The sequence below is a fragment of the Ictalurus punctatus genome, chromosome 11, assembly GCF_001660625.3.
Source record: "Ictalurus punctatus breed USDA103 chromosome 11, Coco_2.0, whole genome shotgun sequence".
NCBI lineage: Eukaryota > Metazoa > Chordata > Actinopteri > Siluriformes > Ictaluridae > Ictalurus > Ictalurus punctatus.
Window position 1 is genome coordinate 26,639,510 of NC_030426.2, and position 19,007 is coordinate 26,658,516.

Here is a 19,007-nt window from a genome sequence, read left to right on the forward strand (position 1 = left end):
CCTAACCTCGATAAGGGAACCTCAAGAAGGAAATCATACCAGATATAGGAAATGTCAGCACAGGCATCGAATTATGACTGTAAAGAAAACTGGAGAGAAAAAAAAAAACAACAACAACAACAACAAACTTTATTCAAGTAAATGCTACCATTAAATAAATAAATAAATAAAAAAACAACAACTAAATAATATATTGCTATCGAATGACATTACAAATAAATACGGCATAATTGTAACCCATGACAGTGGTTTTTTGTTTGTTTGTTTGTTTGTTTGTTTTTTTAAATTGTGTATAATACCAAAAATAAATAAATAAATAAAATAATGAACAAAAATCAGATTGCCCTCATACGTGTATTCTCAGCTTTGTTAGAATGAATCCTTTGGCTATGACCACCATTTGAAGTAGATGTTCTAAAGTCATCTTAATAATACGGATCATCAGACAGTGACCCTAAGGCAACTCAGTATCACAATTGAACAAGTAAATCTGGTTATGAACACAGTGGTAATGTAGGGTCACTGACTGTAGAATTCTGGGAAAATGAAAAATTACAAATAAGAAAGAAAAAAAGAAAAAGAAAAAAAGGGGAAAAAAAAAACAACTTTACTTGTGCCATAAGACACGATGCAGTCTTACTGTTCTAGTAAAGTTTGATGGTATATATATATATTGTTAAAACGTGTAAATAAAAATAATTTCTTTTTGAGAAAATTGAGTGATCCAGACTCTCGTCAGCTAAAGCTTCTTCTGTCGTTGGGATTGAGTTGATCTCGTTTGTATTTGATTCTTAGATGCAACTCGATTCTATTTTTAAACGATTCTGCGTCGATGTCCAATAACAATAACAATAATGATAATAATAATAATAATAATAATAATAATAATTTGGCATAAACTGATTAGCATGTGCACTGTGTATACGTTCTGCTAGCAGATTTGAAGATGGACAAGCTTTTAAAGTGGCTGTTTTGGAATTGTTGAATATTTCTGAACTAAACGAAGAACAGGAAGTGGATATAGGCATGTTCAAACTGTCATAGCAAGATAAAGTATTTTAGGAATACAAATCACATCTCACTTTTTTATTGAGAGTTCGGAGCTCTCAACAGAGGGCCCCCGAGCGAGTGACGAAACTTTCGCGTAATTCTGAAAGCACAAATCGAATTACCCGAGCTGGTGCAAGAACGTTTGCGTCATTGTTGAATGCGCTGGAACGGAGGTGCAGAATTTTACTTTCTGCATCTTTTTTTTTTTACTTTAAAGGTAAAAGTTAAAAAGTTCAAAAATCTAAAATTTAGCACATCGGTGTCAACACAGGGAAAGTTCCTTGTATTCAGAGTCGGTTTTCTCTTAAATTTTTTAATTAGCCATGTTTGCTAGTACTTTTACGATTTTTATTATAGTTAATTTCCATCCATCCATCCATCTTTTATACCGCTTTATCCTTTTCAGGGTCACGGGGAACCTGGAGTCTATCCCAGGGAGCATGGGGCACAAGGCGGGGTACACCCTGGACAGGGCGCCAATCCATCGCAGGGCACAATCACATACACGTTCATACACCCATTCATACACTACGGACACTTTAGACACGCCGATCAGCCTACCATGCATGTGTTTGGACTGGGGGAGGAAACCGGAGTACCCGGAGGAAACCCCCGCAGCACGGGGAGAACATGCAAACTCCGCACACACAGGGCCACGGTGGGAATCGAACCCCCGACCCTGGAGGCGTGAGGAGAACGCGCTAACCGCTAAGCCACCGTGCGCCCAAGTTCATTTCCAAATTCATTTCCAAATTCAGTTATTTACTCCTAATTTTGTGTTCATCCTCAGTGCTCGGAGGACAATTTCCATTTTCAGTGCTCTAGGGAACAACACACGAAATATGTGGCACATTGAATTAGTTGCTTGTCAACTGTATGATTGTTCTTGAGTTTTTCCAACAGCCAGTTATTCACTCCCATTAATAAAGTCTTCAGAGGAAAATTCAGTTTGTCTGTTTTTAATTTATATATATATATATATATATATATATATATATATATATATATATATATATATATATATATATATATATATCTGTAAATTTGGTTCATTTTGTAGACTTGAACGATGAATTAACACAATATCGCGTGGTATCGTGACAGTTCAGCTGATATAGTATCGTGACAGCCTTTGCTCTGTATTACGCTTAAAGCTCATATTAAGTGTTGTTCATAATATTAGCGATATAAACCATAATATCAATTTCAGCGTGACATATTGTGGTTACGTCAAACTGTTAGACAGTGGTGCTGGACTTAACATCGTCCCTCAATCGAGTCGATATCTCGCCTGGGTCAAGATCTGAATCACACCTCTGTTTTACACGAGCTCCACCCTAACGCCCGAATTTCTCTTCTGAATAGCGCTAAAGTCGGTAGTGATGTCTGAATACTGATGCGTGTAATTTCATGAATACAGCCCTCCGCTTACAGTATAGAATCGAGGTGCATCAAGAGTCTTTTTATAATCGCATGTTGAAAGCTCGAATCGAAAACCGGGCCTAAACACTTCCACCCCTAACGAGTACAAGTTCCAACTTTGGCCAGGCCCAAACATAAACTTGGATCAGGGATGATATGAGCTATTATAACACATGCAATTATTATTGTAACGGATTAAAACTTACAGGTTTAAATAAGTTATTATTATTATTATTATTTTTTAAAAACCCAAAGAACTTTTGCTTCCTTTTGTGTTGGAAAAAAAAAAAACCTACTATAAAACTTTCCTACATATAAATATAATATAGGAAGAGGTTTAATTCCTAAACAATTAGCCTATGATATGATATTCCAATAAAACCTACTTTGCTGTGCTAAAATTGCTGTGAAGATTCAAAGTGGAGCTTAATATTATAATAAAGAGCATGCAGTGAGAGTAACGTCAATTTTAGACATGACTTTGTGGAAAATAAGTCATAACCAAAAGCTGGAATAAAGCACAGCGTGACCCCGTCAGCGGTCAGTCAGAACCGGGAGCTGAACTCGTCTGTGAAATTGATACTGCTCTCTCTCAGGCAGATAGCTACCCCATCCAGAAGAAGGCACTATGGATGGCTCTGAATGCTTCTCTTCACCGAAGCCTGGTTTTGACTGATCGCTGGTCTCCACCTTTGGGAACCACCTTCGTATTTAGATGTCATGGGGCTGCATGCTGTGCAAGGCTTTCCCACCCCCAACCTTTCAGAGCAGCTTTATCCACTTGTACTGCGACTTTCTCATTAAAAAACAAAACAAACATAAAATAAAATACATCACGCTTCTGTGATAAGTTAACTTTTTTTTTTTCCTTGGTACCTGAAGAACAAAGGCAAAGAATTCTGGCAGGGAAATGCTACCAGACATAACGCCTGTGGACTTCCGACTGTGTAGAAAGAGCCGGACTCCTTAGCTTAAGGGCTTGGAAAGTATCTCCTTGTAACTTTGTTATGGCAAAGTGTTGTATATTTTTTTTGAATGTTTCCCAACCAACTGGAGAGGTCTTTGACTGAACAAAGTTCCCATTCTTTTTGACCGTACCTTAGAAAGTCTTGGTCCTGCCCGAGTCAAGTCCTCCGCGTCTTCGAAAAGGAAACGGGTGGATTGCTAAAGATAGAGGTAGCCTACCCAGTAGACCACATTAAACAACAAGAAAGAGGTGGGAAAGAAGACACGTGAGTATGCGTCCAGTTCCAAGATGTCTATGTGGACTCTGCCCTTTCTCCAGGCCCCGCCCTTGCATTCCTCATAGCAGCAGAAGAAGCTCTGGCAGTCTTTTCCATCCAGGCACTCATACAGACAGGCGTCATCAAATTCCTGCCAGTACATGGAGTTGTTCAGAGCGATGACTGTAGGAGGAGGTCCCACGTCCAGCACTGAGTAGTTCTGTAAGACCATCACAGAATTATTGTTTAATAATTAGTTTCACGTATGATTGGTGCTAATGGTGCTAATGGCCATAACTCGGCCTAATAAACTCAAGAAATATTCTTCTGTCAATAAGACGCAAGCTTTAAACGATAATCCCGTTTTAATTGTAAATGGGATCAGTGTAGGGTCGGTGGAGCCTTTATACTAAGGTATTTTCCTGCTGGCAGTTTGTAACATTAATCCATTAATACATTCTTTCTTCAGTAGCTGCTTTATCATGGTCAGTGCCACAGTGGATCTGGAACCTAGCCCAGGAACGCTTGGTGTGAGGCCAGAATACACCCTGAATGAGACACCAGTCTATTGCAGCACACCATGCACTCACACACACACACACACATCCTCTGTTAAGGTTGGCTTACGGTTTAGCATAACCAGTTCACCTACTGGTATGTGTTTTGGGAGAAAACCCACACAGTCCCTGGGAGAACCAGTGAAACTCCACACAGGAAGTAACCCGGGTTCAGGATCGACCCTGCGGACCCCGGAGCTGTGAGGTGGCAACGCTCAATTGATGGTATCAACATATGCGCAAATACACTCCACCTCCACCTACCAGGTAGCCAAACCTCCTGGCCATTTTATTAGATACGCATACCAGTGACACTGACATGGTGTGGTGTACTGTGCTAGTACAAGTGGATCAGGTAGAGCAGTGTGGTTGGGGTTTTAGGTTATCACTGGGTTGATAAACAGCCCACCAAGCACAAATCCCCATGTACTATCTTCTCCATGGTGGTCTCTTTCGATCATTGAAGGTGTGTGTGTGGGGGAAGTACACTGTGCAGAGAGATGGACCTGATAAAAGGGTCAAGGAGTGTAGCTATAGGGTAAGGACGGGATGAAGTGGCTGCTCGGTAAATACGATACTGAGAGATGAAGAACAATGAATTCCAACAAGAGCAAACAATATGTAGAACATTGCTCTCTCTTTTACAGAGATTACTGATCAATTTTCCCCCCCAAAGAGCTCTGATGCTCCACTCCTACTATTTATAAATGAAATAAATCTGAGGTCAGCCTTATAGGCCTTGTATTCACAGTTTGGTAACGGCAATGGCCAAGCATTCATAAAAGCCTTATGCTAAAACTTACAAAGTCACATTAAAAATGAAGGAAGAGCCCTTGATTATTATTATGAGTAAACTGTTCAAGATTGTTATTGTTTTTTTAAAAAAATTTTTTTATCCTTCTTGCAAATTATTCCTCATTTTTCTTTTTAGTACATAATGTTTGGATACATATTTGAAACATCTAATGCATTCATCAATTGTGGTGATTACTGGCTGTTCCAATTAATCCTGGAAGATTTCTATGAAAGTGAGGTCTGGTAATTTTGGAATCCAGCCAAAGTGTTCCAGTGTTTCATCAGTGTCTAAAGAAGTCACACACAGATTTGGCCACATGCATCCCACAGTCGTTATACCGGAATGCAGGAGCGTGCAGTTAAATCCATCTCTCACCAAAGCCTCTGTCAGATGCACTAAAGCAACCCAGTAGGCTCTCCTGGGTTTATCAGATAAATCTGGCCACCACCCAGACAAAGAATCCACCCCACCATGAGAAATCAATTACTGACCTTTGTCTCAAGGTGCTCTGGTACCAAGTATGCTTGTAAGCAACCTTGTGTTTGAACAAGGTATTCCTGTAACTTGAACAGAAGTCTAATAACATTCACCTCCTACTTGTGTTCAGATTCACAGATCTTCTAGGGCACAGGCTGCCAATGCTCATCCTGGAGAACCCCCTGTCCTGCACATTTCAGTGTTTACCCTGCTCTAACCCACCCACTTTAACTGAGGACCGGCTGTTATTTACCTTTGTGGTTGAATAAGGTGTGTTAGAGCAGGGGAAACACTAAAACTTGCCGGATCAGGGCTGGGAACCTGTGATCTATAGAAAACAAGAGGCCACTTTCTCATCAGGAAGTTTGTTTCGGTGCTTTCTACAGCGTTTTTGAGGGTTTTCTAGAGTATTTTTGAGGGTTTTTGTGTTTTCTAGAGTATTTTGAGTGTTTTTTGTGTTTTCTAGAGCGCTTTTGAAGGGTTTGGTGTTTTTGAAGGGTTTGGTGTTTCCTAGAGCGTTTTTTGAGGGGTTTGGTGTTTCCTAGAGCGTTTTTTGAGGGGTTTGGTGTTTTCTAGAGCGTTTTTTTGAGGGGTTTCTAGAGTATTTCAAGGGTTTTGGTGTTTTCTAGAACATTTTTGAGGGGTTTTCTAGAGCATTTTTGAGGGGGTTGGTAAGCTTGTGCTATGTGCGGATATAATCTATCTTCCATTTTTGAGGTTCATTCTATCCAGAAGTCTATCACTTGCTTACCCCCTGATTGGCATTGCACTTGTCTTCTACCCCTTTTTATAGATGGGTAGATAACAAGATGTCACAGTGTTGGGCTAAGCCCAACTGGTTGATGTGGGTGGCCTGGTCACCAGGGACTCGCCTGTGGGCACCACTCCCAGACATGGCTCCAGGTAAACCTAATCCAACCAGTATTTGGGCTACCTTTATTGTACCCTTCATGAGGGTCTATAGGGATCATTCTTTGTCTGAGCTCTTGCTAACACAGAAAATAAACCTTTTATAATTCCTCCACCAAAGTTTTTAAAAAATAAAATATTGAGGTAGTACTTGTGAGTGTGATATGAAGGCCCAAGTTGAGTCAAATAACTGTTTCACAGTTCTCCCAGCATCTGTAATATTCAGGTTTGTTGAAAAGGTACTTAGCCTTGTGTTCCAGGTTCATTTAATGCTAATTGCAATCAAATATTATTATATAACTCACCTCTTTGTAGATGTAAATGAATATAAGTCTGAGGCATTAATTTGAAGTGGGAATAATTACATATTTACTGCTGCTGTCTCCAGCTGTCCAATCACGATGTATTCGCAGAAGAGCAGGAAGGTACTGTATATATTAAAGCTGTAGTTTTTAAACATCCTGCAAATGATCTCCATGTCGATCTGCTCAGCACCCTGATTTCCCTAAAATCCACCAGTACACAAGGCATAGGACAACCTCACTATTATAAGGTTCTAACTGGCTTTTTGGTCATAGATGAGCTACCCGTGTAAACGTCATTAGTGGGAGATATTCTCATGCTCGTGTTTTCATTTGAAAAGGTTATTGGTGTAATATTTGAAAAAAAAAAAAAGAACCTCTACAAACTCACAGATCCCAGACAACCTTGGTTTTATAAGGGTCTATCTCCCAGCCAATCATCATGACAGAGAAAAACCGCAGCATGATGAAACCTCAGATGTAAATGTTCTACATATACACCATTTGAGTGGGCTAGCTGCATGTTGCTAGCTACAAGCTTAATATGCTTAATAAACCAAACAAAGGTCAGCTAGCAGAAAAATAAAAACCTACCAAAAAGCATTTATGAGCATAATGTGGTTTTTATATGCTCAAAATGTCTTTAATTATTTGATGAGAATGAGAGATTGCTTAAAAAGAATCAGACAGCCGGAACCTTCGAAAAACCAAACAGCAACTGAGTTTACAGAATAATAAGAGTCTTTGGACACTGTTCAAAAATCCACTTTCTAAATGCTTCGGAATTCCCATAACGTACCTTCAATTCCAGGATTTTAGTCTTGTTCTAGCTGGAACGTCAAACGTTTGGTGATCTTTAGCCAGATAGAACCTTATGACACTAATACTAAGGTCACAATATGTTGAGTTGGGTCAGTTCGTATTCATCTTGGTTGAATGTTACAAACTGCTCAAGGAAAGCGATAGTAAAAACGCTGCTAGTTATGTCTATGAAGAGATGGTGTAGCCCTTACCGGTCTTTTCGTCTTGTTACAGGTCGGCCTGCGAACACTGTACGAGTAATAGTTGAGCGTCGCGTACTCCATGAGAGCCGCAAAGACAAAGAGAAAGCAGACGGTCACGAAGAGGTCCATGGCGGTGACGTATGAGACTCTGGGTAACGACGTCCTGGCCACTGTGCTCAGCGTGGTCATGGTTAACACTGTGGTTATTCCTGTGTGGAAAGGATAAAGAGATTCTGACTGAGATGCATGACGGGAGTCGGTATTGTGATACAAACAAACTCCGAGCATGTTGCCCTTTACACAATAGACACCTTGGTGCTTTCAAATGAACAAATTTACAATCAACAAAGCGTAAACTCCTCCGTCCTGAAATTACGGCTTTACCTCTGACCGTTACAAAGCGCTGACACCGGAGACTCCTTCCGTAAATGTTAAATAAATGTAAATGTTATGGAAAACCTCCCCATATCCACGAGTACACATCAGGAGCGTCCCTCCGCATGAGGTCTTGCTACAGCAACGATAGCGTATTAGAACATTAATATAAACCTGTGATTTGAGCTGCTGTTATAGGAAATGATCCAACACCTTCTGAACGCCACCATACGATATTACGGCCGTGAGGACGTTGTCTCTCGCTTCGACACCTTTCTTGCCGCTTCAAATTGAAAATCCCACCCACCCACACACTTAGTCCAAGTCTTACACATTCACATGCTGAGCTTCAGACTCCCTCGAACGTTACAGAGATGCTACCGAACCCCACTGACTGCCCCACCGTTTTCCAGAGGTTTCTATGGAAACAAGCAAGCCACATCTATTTCAGTCTGCCGTTTCCTCCCATCCTCTGCTCTGTACTGTGCCACCGCTGGTCACCGTGATTAGTTTAACCTGCCTCTTCTTAATGCACTGGCACTTTGTCAGAGAGCCGACTGTATTTCTGAGCTAGAACAAAAGCTCATTGGAACGCGTTTCTGCAATACGGCATGATTCACAGAGGCACTTAGCTCTACCGCTAGCCCATCAAACACACAACTGGGGTTTATGGAGGCGGAGGAAGAAAAGAGTGGTCATGATTCCAGTGACTTGCTGTTTAAAATCACTTTGATTGCTCGGTACGGAAGGCAACAGCTAGATGTTTGGCCTGTGCGACTGTCTGATCTTTACTGAGAAGTGGTGCAACGGAAAAGCATTCAGTCGTAATCCTGACGATTTCCCCAGACATTCGTGTGCCTTATGAACGCATCATAACATGCTACAAACGTGTTCGTAGTTCGTAATTCACGTGGCCTTCGGGAGAAAAGTGACTCCAAACCTGCTCGTCACTGCATTTGAGTTAACTGACATACGCTTGTTTTAGAACACTTATTCACGTTAGAACGTCATGATAACTTCACAACACTCTGAAGGTTATAAACACAGGTTATAACAACTCACACCCAAACTGTATTAATAGCTCTAAATAAAGTGATCTCGAGTCATCATGATAGCGCTCATTAGGTCTACGTAAACGTTTATTTCACTGCGCGTCAGTCGGTGTAAAACCCGCCTGACATTATGTTTGATTTCATCGTGTTAGATCACCTTCCAAGCCGACGCATTTACGTTAGAACATCATCACAAGTGATGACATGAAAACTTGCTTCATAACACTTTGACACAGTACAGGTTATAACATGGACCTCGTCATCATCATCACGCTTCCAGATCATTTTTATGGTAAGATTTTACTAAAAGGTAGTGATTATTAGGCTACATAACACCTGAAAAAACTTTATAAAGGATTATTCCAGCACCCGTTGAACTTATTAACTTATATATGTAACTTTTTTCTAACACTTTGCTAAGGGTAGAGCTCATTAAGATGTTAGGATACATACTGTAACACCTACTTAAATATTTATAAAAGCTTATTCCATTAAACCTCAGTTCATACTGAGGTCATGTTTACGTCAAATGACACTTGGTTGTGTTATGACACTTTCCTAGATGACATATTTTTTTTATGTTTATTGTTTATTAGGTTATTAGGCTATATAATATGTACATAAACACTCATAAAGGCATCGTCCATTCAGACTCAGGTCATATAAAAACTGCCTGATGTTTGATTCATGTTTGATTCAAATGACACTTGGTTGTGTTATAACACCGTTTTGGGTATCTAAATATTCACGTTTTGTTGGGTATCGTTCATTAGGTTATTAAGCTACATAACACCTTCATAGACAGTTACTCCAATAAGCTGACAACCAAACGGCTTGATGCGACATTTGAGTGAAATGACACTTGGCTGTGGTATAAACCTTTCACTTTCTAATAGTTTACTAAAGGTTAGTGTATACTAGGTTATTAGTCATAACACTTACATAAACATTTATTCGGATAAACGTTAGCTGGCATTGCTTTGCTTGATGTTACGCTCGAGTCAGATGATAGATGGCTGTTCTGTAATAATGAGTTATTTATATTAGAATGTTAATAACTGAGTTATGTCAGTTGTATGTCAGCTGACGTATTTCCGATAACTCCGTCAATGGACTCAAGCCTACGCTGCCGTTAAACGCCAGCGTATGTAGGCTAAAGCTGCACACTGAAAGCCGTGGTATTCTGGCTGGTTTGATCTTTCCTTGGCTGTGGGTACGAGTCTCATCTTTCTCCTGTCGTCTCTTTTTGGACTCCATTCATCAACCTGGATGTGTGTAAAACAAATCTGTTTATTTTTGGCCTGTTCATTTTCCTCCCACCGAAAGCATAATGACTTCTTTTGTCAGACAGATTAATTGCACCCATCCTTCTTTTCTTCCCCGACTATCTTTCCTGCTGTTTTTCCCCCTCCTTCCCAACACAGGAGACCGACACGGGGACTCGTCTCTTTCGCTTCCATTTCTGTTTCTCAGGATGTGATGGGCTTTGTCCGCTACCCAACCTGTTGTTATCTTGAAAACACACAGTGGGGCTTTTCTGTCACATCCATTTTAAGAGGTGACTCGGAAAAAAAAAAAAAAAAAAAAAAAAAAGTCGCAGAAGGTCATTGGGTAAAAAAAAAAGAAAGAAAGAAAAGTGAAAAGTGGGAGATCGTTAAGACCGATGGATTTATTGGCACTCTTAAGACGTTCGGAGATAAGATCCAGCAGATAAATTACCTCTGTAACTCTTTCTGTTAGGCCTTAAGAGCAGTAATCTATGAATACATTCATAACATGTTATAATGCGTTCATAAATCATTATACTCGTCAGAATGATTTATAAAGAGTCAATACGGTTTATAGCAACGTTTATAATGAATTTAAAAATTGAGATCTGCCCTGATACAATCATAACATGTTATAATGCATTCATAAAGCATTATAAACATAGCATTATGAACATGATAAACACTATTATTATTATTATTATTATTATTATTATTATAAACATATGCATTGTTAGAATGATATATAAAAAGGTTTTAGAGAGTTCTGAACAAAGTTTATAATGAATTTAAAAACGGAGACCTGTCCTAATTAACAGAGACATTCAGAACATGCTATAACGCATTCATAAAGCATTATACACATTGTTTGAATGGTTGATTTAAAAAAAAAGGGGGGGGGGGGCATTACGGTTTAGAGCAGTGTTTACAATGAATTTAAAAACTGAGACCTGCCATATGTATAATGACCTACAGATACATTCATAACATGTCATAATGCGTTCATAAGGCATTATACACATTATTAGCATGATTTATAAAAATGTAGTAAAGTTTATAGGACTGTTTATAATGAATAAAAAAAAACAACTATTTTTATAATACATGTAAAAATTGAGACCTGTTATGACATATTACATACGTATGTATACGTTACGATACTTATAATGGCTTATAAATTCATTCATAACATGTTATAATGCATTCCTAATGTTATAATTGTTTATCATTACACTTTATAGCTGTTTTCCTTAAGCGTTATTAACTGCTAACAAGATGCATTACAAGTAGTGTTTATAACGCATTATAACACTGATGCCACACTTTGCATAGTGCATTAGGAGACATTGATTTGTATTTAATGTGATTTGTAATTGAATGTATTTAAGGTGTACCTAAAGCAGTTCTGGCTGGCGTTGCATCTTTCTTAATCCAGAAGGAGACCCAGGAGAGCACGACGGTCAGGATGCAGGGGATGTAGGTCTGGATGGTAAAGTAGCCCATCCTTCTGCTCAGGTCAAAATAAACCGTCATCACCACGTAGTCACCTGGGGGCGGAGTCACAAGCAAGTGTTTACAGAGAACTCAAGCGGAAAGTACGTCAGAAATGAATCTGTTGTAATTAAGTTCAAGTTCCATCCATATGGGTCTAAATAAGGAAGAAAACACTATACTGCAGTATGTGGTGCGGTGACGGGAAAACAATCAACGACAGGGTGGTGTGGTGAAGCGGAGGTACTGTTACCAACTAGAAGCCGGTTATTTTCCTATAACAGCACGAGTGTTAACGCGTCAGGTCTGCTACACGGAGAAGAGGCGCGTTTCGCAGCTTATTTGGGTTTTGTTTACGATTACAGTAACTTACTCCTATTACGTACGGTTAGTTAGTTACTGTAAAAGTAAGTTACTGTAATTAACAAGTGACTTCACAGAAATTACCCACGATGCAATTTGTATTACAGTTCAATCCTGTATGATTATATTACAGTAATTTACTGGTCATTTTGACAGTTATTTTCCCGATAAACTACAGTAATCAGTCGCCTCCAGCCGTGAAACAGCATCTGAAAGGGAACGCCATTAAGTATTCCCCCAGTGGGAAAACCGGAGAACCTTTACGGGTTGTAGATTGAGCGTTTTTGTGCAGGAGGGAATAACTAGGTGTGGAAGAACACTGACGATTTCGCAACTAAAGCTGGATTTAAAGGGAAAGGTCAGTTCTGGCAGTTTCTCGCAGACCCCAAGCTGTCTGATTATAAAGTTAAAAATAACAGAAATGTCAGTGGGAATCGCTACCTGGTGAGGTGACAACCTGCTGGAGTGTAAGGTATAACACTTAAAACGGCGAGTGACAGACTGCAATTACATAATCACTCCGCTTCAAAGGGCGTCAGCAAATACACCAAAATAAATCAGGAGTAATGTGATTATTAACATAAAGTTAGAGTATTACACTTTAAGCCGGCGTACACATGCCGATAGTTTTATTTTTATTTTACATTGGGCAGAAACGGAAATTATTCAACAATTATTCATCAAATATGCACAGGCAGTTTTATTTTTAGAATGATCTTATTAAAAATATCACGCAAAAGATTTGATTGCTCATTATGCGTTTTTGTAGGTCCTTGTATAAAAATGTACATTTTTCAATAAATGGATTTTCATTTACAGTTTAAAAAAATGAAATAAAATTATTGTTAGAAATTATTGTCATTTCTTTCCTTGGTTCTGTCTTTATTTTTTAATTATTTGATTGTTTAAAAAAAAATGTAGTGGAAGGCGTTTCAGTGAAGTGGAAGGATTCAGGAAATCCTAGGAGGAAACCACGTGTTGTCTGTGAGGAAGCTGAAGCTTGGGTGTCGTCGGACTTTCCAACAGGACAACGATCCCAAGCGTACCTCAAATTCCACCGAGGCTTGGCTGCAGAAGAAGTCCTGGAAGATTCTACAGGGCCATCACGGTCACCTGACTCGAACCCCATAGAGAATCTCTGGTGGGATCTGAAGAAGGCGTTCGCAGCACGCAAACACAAGAATATTACTGACCTGGAGGCCATCGCTCATGAGGAACGGGAGAAGATCCTCAGGAACGCTGCAGAAGCTCTGCATCTCGTCTGCAGCAGGTCATAACAGGAAAAGGAGCTCCACTAAATACTAAAGCTGCTCTCCATGAAGGGGGGGAATAATTTTGAGACTGGAGAGATCATTATAAGTTGCATTTGCAGTTGAATTTGGGGAAACCCCTCGAAGCATCCGTTGTGTCGAACTATTTAAAGTGCTTGTGTTTGATCTGTTCATCGCAAAATTACATTGAAAGTCTGTAAGTTTTGAGAATAAACCTGATTTGCACTGGGGGGTGAGCAGTTTTGATTGCAACTGTAAGTTCCTCATGTTCACTCCTTGCTGAGAGAAAAAAACAAAAAACCCCACAGTTTATTGCTACTGTTAAATGGGAAGAAAAAAACAGCGCATTCTGTAACGTTCATGAAAAATAACGTGATGGAATTATAAGTTGTCGGCCTCGACGGATCATTCAAACCAAGGTTAGAGAAAATCTACATCTACGATTCGAAAACACGACGTTCTTTCAGACGTTCTTCTTTTCATGTGGGAATTGCTTTGTGAGAAAAAAAAACAGTAGAGAAACGAAAAGAAGTTTTCTATGTATTTTTTTTTTAAGAAAAAATTTAATTGCACTCTAATCTGACGCCCATTTTGCTTTTTTTTTGTTGTTTTTTTTACATTTTATTTTTCTGTCCTACAAGGGGAGATTTATAATGCAGGAACGGTGAAGGAGACGTCTGACATTCTTTCACTGACATGTGGTGAATAGTGAGCTCCTTCTGTTCCCCGTCCAATCCGCTGCCGTAATAAATCCGCCGTCCTCGGTGAGAGCCCGTTATTCTCCGTGTATCTGTCAGCTACCGAACGCTGGAACAACCTCTAGCACTTCACGCAACACTTTATACCTCCGGGGTTATTGCTAAAGTTTAACATACCGCTCATTAAACAGGTGCTAACAGGAACTGGTTTAAGTTTCTCATGTATACATATATATATTTCACATTTTTCCAGAGGAACCGTTAACAAAACAGGTTCCCGTTCTTCTAATGTTTGAGTCAAGCTAAAAAATTAGTAGTAGCAGTAGTACAAAAGATCTTTTTTTTTCATGGGAATTTAAGCAAACGTCATTAAAAACCTTGTATTAATGAAGAATGAAGCGGTCTTCTGCTTGATGCGTTTCTAATGGAGCGTTCATTTTGAACTTACGGGGTTTCTCCAGAGCAGTGGGGGTAAATAGTTATGCCATTGCAAAGTTTTATTTGTAACTGTATTCACTCCCCATCGATTCAGTATCATGAGCTGTTTTGTGTCGATTTATGATATAAAATCCCAATGAAGTTCAAGGTGGGGGGTGAATACTTATAGACTTTGTATTTATTGAGGCAGTTTGTATTGTGACTGAAAGATTTGCAATAAAGATGTTATTAGTTAGTGTTTTTCTTCTGGAAATCCTTCTTTTACGTTCACTTTACAGTAGTTTAAGTAAACTAAAGAGTTTAGGATTCAGACCTGGCCTTTCTGTGTAATATTCTTCCCCCGTCTCTGATTTGTAGGACATGTTTCTTTGACATATAGTAATAGAAATACAGATGTCGACAAAAACAGAATATCCGTGTGTGGAAAATCAGCAGCATTTGTCCTGATTTAGTTCAGGTTGACATTTGATGTTAAGGAAGTGTGTAATCTGTTATGTGCTCGCGTTTTGTTATTATGCCCGAATAAAATGTCAGCGCATCCTTATTTTATCTGCTGACATTTCCTCTAAAACAACTCCTTCTGACCAAAACTCTGTAATCAACAACATCCGAAAAAACACACACTTCATTTGAAGGGTACTGCATGTACTCTCAGGGTTCATAACACACTCCTAACACACTCGTATTCACTTTCAGGCTTCATAACACACTCATAACACACTCATAACACACTCATAACACACTCATTCACTTTCAGCCTTCATAACACACTCATAACACACTCATAACAAACTCATAACACACTCGTATTCACTTTCAGCCTTCATAACACACTCATAACACACTCATAACACACTCGTATTCACTTTCAGGCTTCATAACACACTTTCCTCGTGCGTTTACTTACACACACACACTCACACACACACACGCACACACACACACACACACACACACACACACACACACACACACTCACACACACACACACACTCACACACACACACGCACACACACACACACACACAGGAGGTGAGTGAGTTACCTGACGTGGTCTTCAGGACGTCCGTGGTGTTCCTCAGCCCCATGAAGTCAAACTGATAAAGTCTCCAGGACTTCTGATCGGCCGCTTCCACCGAGTTCTTCCTCCACTTGTAGATCATTTCATCTCGTGGATATCCGTCTGTAATCACACACACAGCGCACGTGAGCGTTCGTACGCAGCCGTGATGGACGTGTGAACGTTTGAAACGTCACACTGAGGAACAGCAGCTTAGAATAAAAAGCCCCTGTGCAGGAGAGCGAGGACGATGTGTGGGTCCCTTTAATATCCAACTGCATCAGTCAACACACACACACACACACACTCACACACACACACGCTCACACACACGGTGTTGATCAGCGCAGATTCACACAGACTTTAAGGTTTTAACAGACATTACATGGTCCTCAAATTTACTAGTCTAAGATTTTTTTATTTTCACTTTATTTTTAAAGTTAATATAATTCTATTATTACTGTTTCATTAGTGAAAAAAAAGTTTCTTTCTGTCTCTTCTTTATTCATTTCATTCTTTCTTCCTTCATCATTTATCATTTAATGTTCTCTTTTCTTTTCTCTCTCTCACTTCCACATTCACCTCTTTTCTTTGTTTTACTTTTACTTCTTGTTTGCTTCTTTCTTTCTTTCTTTCTTTCTTTCTTTCTTCATTTCTTTCACACTGTCATGGCGTGAGCTTAAAGGCCAGGTTAACAGGCTGATATCACACCTGTCACTGGATAATCTACTGTAAATGTAGTAGATGGAATGTTTAAATATGAGCACATTTACATTTACAATAGATTAGTCAGTGACAGGTGTGATATCAGCAAAAGAACAAAGACAGGAGAAACAGGACTGGGGCTGGATACTGGAGTAATCGAGAAGAATGTAATCACATCTCCCGAGAAACTGAACTGGGGAGAAGGTGGACGCCTCAAGAAGACCACGACTCCAAACACACGGCCACGATAAGTCCGTCCCTTCAGGATTCCGCCATGTTGCGACGGCAGAGATTAGCGCAAAATCAAGCAAACGCCACAACATTCGGAGGAGCTCGGGACTTTTCGAAACCCTCCACGGAATCCTGTACGGTCTGAGAAGTGAAGAACGCTGTACATCTCCGGAGTTTACTTAGGGATTTTGAAAAGTCCATCGGCGTGATCCTCAGGCGATTAAAAAAAGAAGAATGGGCCTGGACTGAAATACAATGCTGCAAAACGCTAGTTACTTCTTACTATAGGCGTCTCAAGGCTGCCCCCCCCCCCCACCCGAGTAGCTCAATTAGTTAAATTATGATTATCATCCCACAGCAACAACAATTCACGAAGCAGTAAAAAAAAACAAAAAACACGCTGATTAAAATCGATCAAACTCGCACAGCGATTAAAGCATCGATCGGATACAAATCATTTCAGCACTTTCTCGGAATCTCCAGCTCCGTCTCAGGTGCATGTGCGCGCTAATGAGCACCTGGTGGACATGTATTCACTCCATAATCCTCTTAATGAGCACGCGGTGAGGGATTAGAGCAGAGCTGTGACCTGGAAACAGGAAGACGCTGAAACGTCTGACGTCTGGTCACTACGGGAACCGGCGCTGCAGTTCAGAGTCAGAAACCCTGGACTGCCGATGAGTCGTTCTCACAGGAACATAACGTGAGACAAGAGACTCGAGGCAAAAGGGGTCAGCGAGTGCAAAGTGCGACGCGAGAAAAGAAAGAAAAGATGTTGATGGCGGTTCAGGAAGAGCTGCTATGGACTGAGATGGTTGAGGAACTGGATGGCGCCCGGAGAGTGGAGTGAACGTCAGGAGATGATGGACGTGTAGCTTTCACTCCGTCCTCTTCCTCCTCCCGATGTTTGACTCTGGTGATGATCTTCTCCACCGAGTAGACCACTCACTGCAGTGTGGTCTTGAAGCTGGAAGAGGCAGAGGAGAACCAGACTGTGATCGAGGTAGTGAGCACGCTCCGTATGATGGCTGAGAAGACAGATCAGTCTGCGCTGTGCTTTCGTGAGGATTTCTGTGAGATGGTGAGGGTAGTCGCCGAGAATCTGAAAGATTGAGCCTTGGACAGGTCTGAGCTGTTGATCATCAGGGAAGTCAGCCAGCATATTAGCCATCTTGGTAGAGTTGTTATGGACACACCATGCTGTAAGATGATCTACTCGTCTTCTGGGGATTGATGAAGATGAGACCTGTTTCAGTTGTGTCGAACGTGATGATTTTGATGGAGCTCTCTGTTGTGGTGCAGTCGCTGGTGTAAAGGGAGTACAGGTGTGGTGAGAGAACACAGCCCTGTGGTGCTCCTGTGCTGATGCTCATGGAGTCTGAGAGGAGGAGCCCAGTTTCACATACTGCCTTCCTTCATGGAGATCCACGGGCAGGTGTTGGAGGGAACGTACAGCGGGATGAGTTTGCTGTGGAGTAGCTCAGGAACTACAGTGATGAAGATCCTCGCGTAGGTGTTAGGAGAGACCAGGTGCTGTAGGATGTACAGTACTTTGATTCTTTCTATTTTCCTTCTTTTAATTTTGTACTCAATTAGGTTTTTTCTTTCTTTCTTCAATTCAGTTCAATTCAATTGTATCTGTATAGCACTTTTAACAGCGGACGTCGTCTCAAGGCAGCTTTACAGAAACATATACACACAGGATAGAGATTTTAAACGTGTGAATTTATCCCTATTGAGCGAGACGGTGGTGACGGTGGTGAGGAAAAACTCCCTGAGATGATATGAGGAAGAAAGGGAAGGGAACCCGTCCTCATCTGGGGAACGACGGAGAGTGTGAGAGTAAAAGAAAGTTCGTTATGGTTTAATATGAAGTCTGTGTGTTGAACTAGTCCACTGTTCACTAAAGGAGACCTGAGTGTAAAACTGCATGTGGTGATCGCAGTCCCGAGGACATCGCAGCAACCGTAACCACAGCAACCACAGCGAGAACGTCCATGTGGAATTGACGTCCAAATCCATTTCCACGGTACTTCAAGCGGCACCGTCCTCAGCGATCTCCAGACTGCAGCGTACTCGCACAGCGCAATAGAATTTTCGGTGAAAACCGTGTAATATCGGCGTTATTGCACAGATGCGCATTTTCAATAAGTGTCAGAAACCACACTTTTACGGGCTGATTTTTGTCCTTTACTCATATCGAAATAAAATGCATCTCACTGAAAGCATTTTCTTTTTTGCACTTTAAAGTGAAATAAGCAGGCCTCTTTCAGTGGTGCGAATATCTGAGCTCAATATTCAGTCCCAGCTTCGGT

The 19,007-nt window shown here is 40.5% G+C and overlaps 1 protein-coding gene across 2 annotated transcripts in view; it reads right to left on the reverse strand.

Annotated features, from left to right (window-relative positions):
- Nucleotides 1–2,070: 2,070 nt before the first annotated feature.
- The window catches only part of LOC108272279 (gamma-aminobutyric acid type A receptor subunit gamma3), a 142,124-nt gene continuing 125,187 nt past the window's right edge, over nt 2,071–19,007 (reverse strand). For both annotated transcript variants that reach the window (XM_017480598.3, XM_053683677.1), the window contains 4 exons: nt 15,742–15,879; nt 11,830–11,982; nt 7,750–7,949; nt 2,071–3,915 (listed from right to left, as the gene is read on the reverse strand). In XM_017480598.3, coding sequence (XP_017336087.1) covers nt 3,637–3,915; nt 7,750–7,949; nt 11,830–11,982; nt 15,742–15,879 — 770 coding nt within the window. In that variant the 3' untranslated portion in view covers nt 2,071–3,636. The remainder of the gene's footprint in view (nt 3,916–7,749; nt 7,950–11,829; nt 11,983–15,741; nt 15,880–19,007) is intronic.